General features: G+C 46.1%; 1 protein-coding gene across 1 annotated transcript; it reads left to right on the top strand.

The window, feature by feature from the left end:
- Positions 1–224: 224 nt before the first annotated feature.
- On the top strand, positions 225–1,890 carry LOC113838045 (ubiquitin-conjugating enzyme E2 variant 1-like). Its single transcript, XM_035453677.1, has one exon. It carries the CDS (start codon positions 1,397–1,399, stop codon positions 1,688–1,690), a length of 294 nt encoding a protein of 97 aa, XP_035309568.1. The 5' UTR covers positions 225–1,396; the 3' UTR covers positions 1,691–1,890.
- The last annotated feature ends 2,304 nt before the right edge of the window (positions 1,891–4,194 follow it).

Genomic DNA, 4,194 nt, shown 5'->3' with positions numbered 1-4,194 from the left:
TAGGTTTCTACCCAGACAAGGTCTGGTCCTATACTCACATATAGGAGACAAATTGGATATTATTTGCCCCAAATTGGACTCTAAAACTGTTGGCCAGTATGAATATTATAAAGTTTATATGGTTGAAAAAGACAAAGCAGACAGATGCAATTTTAAGAAGAAAAATACACCCCCTGCTCAACTGTAACAGAGAAGAGCAAGATGTGAAATTCCCCATCAAGTTTCAAGAATTCAGCCCTAACCTCTGGGGTACAGAATTTCAGAAGAACAAAGATTACTAAATCATATGTAAATTAGTTCTCTCTTTATTTTGTAGGCATTGGGATAAGCTATCTAGGTTTGTCTTGATTTCTGTTTTCTTTAAATTAACATGGTAAATAATTTGTTGAGAAGCTATGTCCTTTTTTGTTTTTTTAAAAAAAAAACTAATTGATAATTGGGACCCTGAAGTAACAGTATTAATTAGATATAAATACTCAGCAGGGGTAAACCTGCCAGGATTCCTGTGGTGTTGAAATGAGTAAATTACATGAGGAGACACACAGTCTCTTGTTGGGAGCCAAATCTCAGGTCTGGGAATGAGATGCTAGGCATCCTAGGCTGTTCTTGACTGGGCACATGGTTGTATATTAACCTTTACATAGCAGATCCTTGGAAACTCAGCTTAAGATAAGAAAACAACTTGACCCAGTCTTCTTCCCACAGGCTTAGTCACCTAAGCAAACATTCCTGGACCTCTTGCTCATGAACTCTTTACCCTGCCAAACATCCTCTTTGTGGCTTCCTAATATCCTGCCTACACTACCACCTGGTGCACAAACAACCCATTCTACCCCTGCCCATATCCTGCTGTGCTGACTATATAAGCTAGCATGAGAAAAGTAAAGTATGCCACTTTATCAGGATCCTATCTTGTGTTTGTTCTTTCTGTGTCTCTTTCCCCATTCCCTATTCCTGACTCTCTTGCCCTAGGTTGACATCCTGCAGGTCAGGACAACTGGTGCCCAACATGTGGCTTGATACAGTTGGGAATCTGGGAACTTCAGTGTTCATCAGCAGGACGGGCCACTCCATGCAGTAAGATATCCATTACAAGGTCAATTATACACCTTGGATGGAGGAAGACCCAGCAGCCTACCCAGCGCTTGGGACTTTCAGTTGATGAACACCACCTATGTGGAAAAGTTGAACAATGGGACCCCTCAAGATATGGGGAACTCGAGTTAAGAAAAAACAATTGGCAAGCAAGTTGACAGCCACCACAGGCTCTGTTGTAAAACTCCCTCGAAATTTCTGACCGTTGGAAGAGTTGGAAGGACAGAAAGGAGTAGGCGATGGCACAGTTAGCCTGGGTCTAGAGGGTGACGAGGAAATGACACTTACATGATGGACAGGGATGATAATTGGGACTCCAAGATCAATTTATGAAAACCAAATATACAGCCTTAAAATAGAATGTGGGCCTAAATACCTGGAAGCACCCCCATCTGTAAGATTTGTAACAAAAATCAATATGAGCTGCGTGAGCAGTTCAAATGGAGTGGTGGCTACAAGGGCCATGGCAGTGCTGGCAAAATGGCAGGAATCCCATAGGATCAAAGTCATCCTGCAGGAGCTTCAGCTCTTGATGATGTCAAAAGAGATCCTGAATCTGCCACAGCCAACAGAAGGACAGTGTTACAGCAATTAGTCACCACGCGCCTGGCCTCCCCTCCCCAATCCAACCTAAGTCTTCATTTTCCACAGTAGTTTATTTTCTAGATTCATCTTGTAGACCTCAAAGTACTGGAGAGGAAGCTCCACTCGGACTTCATCCTGAGACACTGTTCTGATACTAATTTCTTGTCCATTTGAAGTACCTAAGTTGTGCTGTGTAACATCTGTCGATTGTAACGACTGGCTGCCTAGTTGAACTTCTGGGATCAAGAAGGTGTGTTGAAATCAGTTTCCTTTGGGTGTGGTGGGCACAGCTAATGCAACTGTGAACAGACACGTCACACAATCACTTGTTGCTGACACATGGCCTGGGTCTGCCTTTGCCTGCCCCACACTCCTGTCACAGCTGTGTGCTGGCCCTTAGAATAGAAGGGAAGGATTCAGGTAGCAGCCGTGGGGCTACTGCTGGACTTGGGGGTGCTTTGGCTTCACCCCTGCTTTCTTAAGTCATGCCCCATCCAAGCCATTGTTCCCCTCACTCCGGCCCTTGGCCAAATCTTAGATTGTAATCCTCCTCTCCCTCTGAAATTGGCCTTGGGTGTGGAATTCAGGGCTTCCCATCTCCCCACCTTTATCAAGGGTGCTGCTCTCCCCCTCCTTCTCAACTCCCTCGTTGCCCACACCATGCCACATTCGCTGTGGCCAGATCCGAGATGAGTTTGGAAGAGCCTGTTTTTTCACTTAGCTCTTGGCCACACGCTCTCTTACCACCAGCCTGGGAAGGGGGTTCCCAGCCATCGGCCCTGCTGCCAGCACCAGCCAATGCACTTTGAGCTCAAGACTGATAAAGGCCCTGCGTATGTCAGCAGAGGTTTCAATCATTTTTATCAAGACTTGGAGATTACTCTAAAGATTGGTATTCCTTACAACCCCCAAGGACAGGCTATTGTGGAACACACCCATCGCACTTTGAAAACCTATTTGGCTAAAGTAAAGAAGGGGGACCTTGAGGGTCACCTTGGTTCCCCTCACTGTACTCTATCACTTATCCTTTATATCTTAATTTTTTAAATTGTGGATGCTTCTGGTATCTCTGCAGCAGACCCTCATTGGTAGTCCTCTGCACAGCAAAAGCCTCTGGTTAAATGGAGAGATATTCCCTCAGGCCTTTGGAAGGGGACAGATTCAGTTTTGCTGTGGGCCCAAGGGTCTGTTTGCATCTTCCCACATGATAGTGAGACCCAATTTGGGTCCCGCAGCGTTGTGTGTGCCCTGTTTCTGGCTGATACACTACAGTCATCAAAAGACCCATTGGGCTTTGTGAGGAGCCAGCCTGTCCTGGTGCTGGTGGGTCTTTGGAGTGAGGTGTGGACAGTGATGGTCAGGTCCAACCTTAGCCTGGGAAAGGCAGCTGTCAGAGAATTTTCAATGAGTATTAACACTCCCTTGGGAGAAGTGATTATTTGTTCCCTCCAGGAATGCAGTTTGAGAAGCTGTTGGAGTGGTGAGAATCCAGCCTTGGTGGTTCGAGTTCCTGGTACTATGCCTGTGCCATTGGAATACTTGGGAGAGAACTGGCCTGTCCTCACATCACAGCAGCCACTGTCACTGCAGCTACAGCTTCTGACATCACTATCTTTAACTCAGTTGCCACAGCAGGCACGCTGGATAAGGTCTCAGGGGAGGTTGCCTCTGCCTTAAATTCTCAAAATAATATTAATTCTTTAGTACAATTGGGCACTTTAAATCTTCACACAACTCATTTGGCTACTCTAATTATTAAGACCAGGGTGCCTCCCCTTCCAGGAGACTCCCTCTTAAAGGGACTGCAGCCAAGAGGCCAATTAACTAAGGAATGGAGTAGGCTGCTATCCCTCAACATTATAGCCCTGGGCAGTGCCGATTTAGCCCCAGTCTGCCTTTGCCACATAGGATGGTGGCAAACCCAGTGCCATTTTTAAACCAAGCAAATCATGCTTTCCTTGGCAGCAGATAACCCCTCAGCGAAGGTCTGGCTGGGCCTGCAGGACAAGTGAGCAGTCAATGACTGGTAAGACTTAGGGGATATCTGCTAACCTAAGCCAGAGGGTCTGATGGGCCTGGGCAGGCATTTCAATGACGGGTAAGCAGATGTTGTTGTCCTGGGTGATCAAAGACAGATGCTCATTTTATATGTATATATAAAAGGGGGACTTGTTTGGCCCTTCCCCCATAGGGGTCTGCCGACCAGCTTGTGACTAGGAGCTTACCTAGCAAGTACATCCTGTTTTCTTCCTTCCTTGAAGGCCTGAGTGCAAGTTCTTGTTATCCTATTATTTGCCCATTCAGGATTGCATCACGGGCCTTGGAACCTGAACTTGTGATTTGGGTAGTTTTCCAACATGTCTGCTGACTGGTATATAAGCCCCCACTCTTGTTGGAATAAACTGCATTCTCCCTGCAAGAAAGACCTGCTGTCTTGTCTTTAAATCCTCAAGTCCCTAGCCCTATACTATGGAAATGTTGTAGTGCAGGCACTACACTTTGGAGCCAAAGATC

The sequence above is a fragment of the Cricetulus griseus genome, unplaced genomic scaffold (assembly GCF_003668045.3).
Source record: "Cricetulus griseus strain 17A/GY unplaced genomic scaffold, alternate assembly CriGri-PICRH-1.0 unplaced_scaffold_1, whole genome shotgun sequence".
Lineage (NCBI taxonomy): Eukaryota > Metazoa > Chordata > Mammalia > Rodentia > Cricetidae > Cricetulus > Cricetulus griseus.
This window is presented reverse-complemented; position numbering and strand designations above follow the sequence as displayed.

Bases quoted from the DNA above. Each gene is read 5' to 3' on its own strand.
- LOC113838045 (XM_035453677.1), top strand. From the start codon at position 1,397: ATGATAATTGGGACTCCAAGATCAATTTATGAAAACCAAATATACAGC.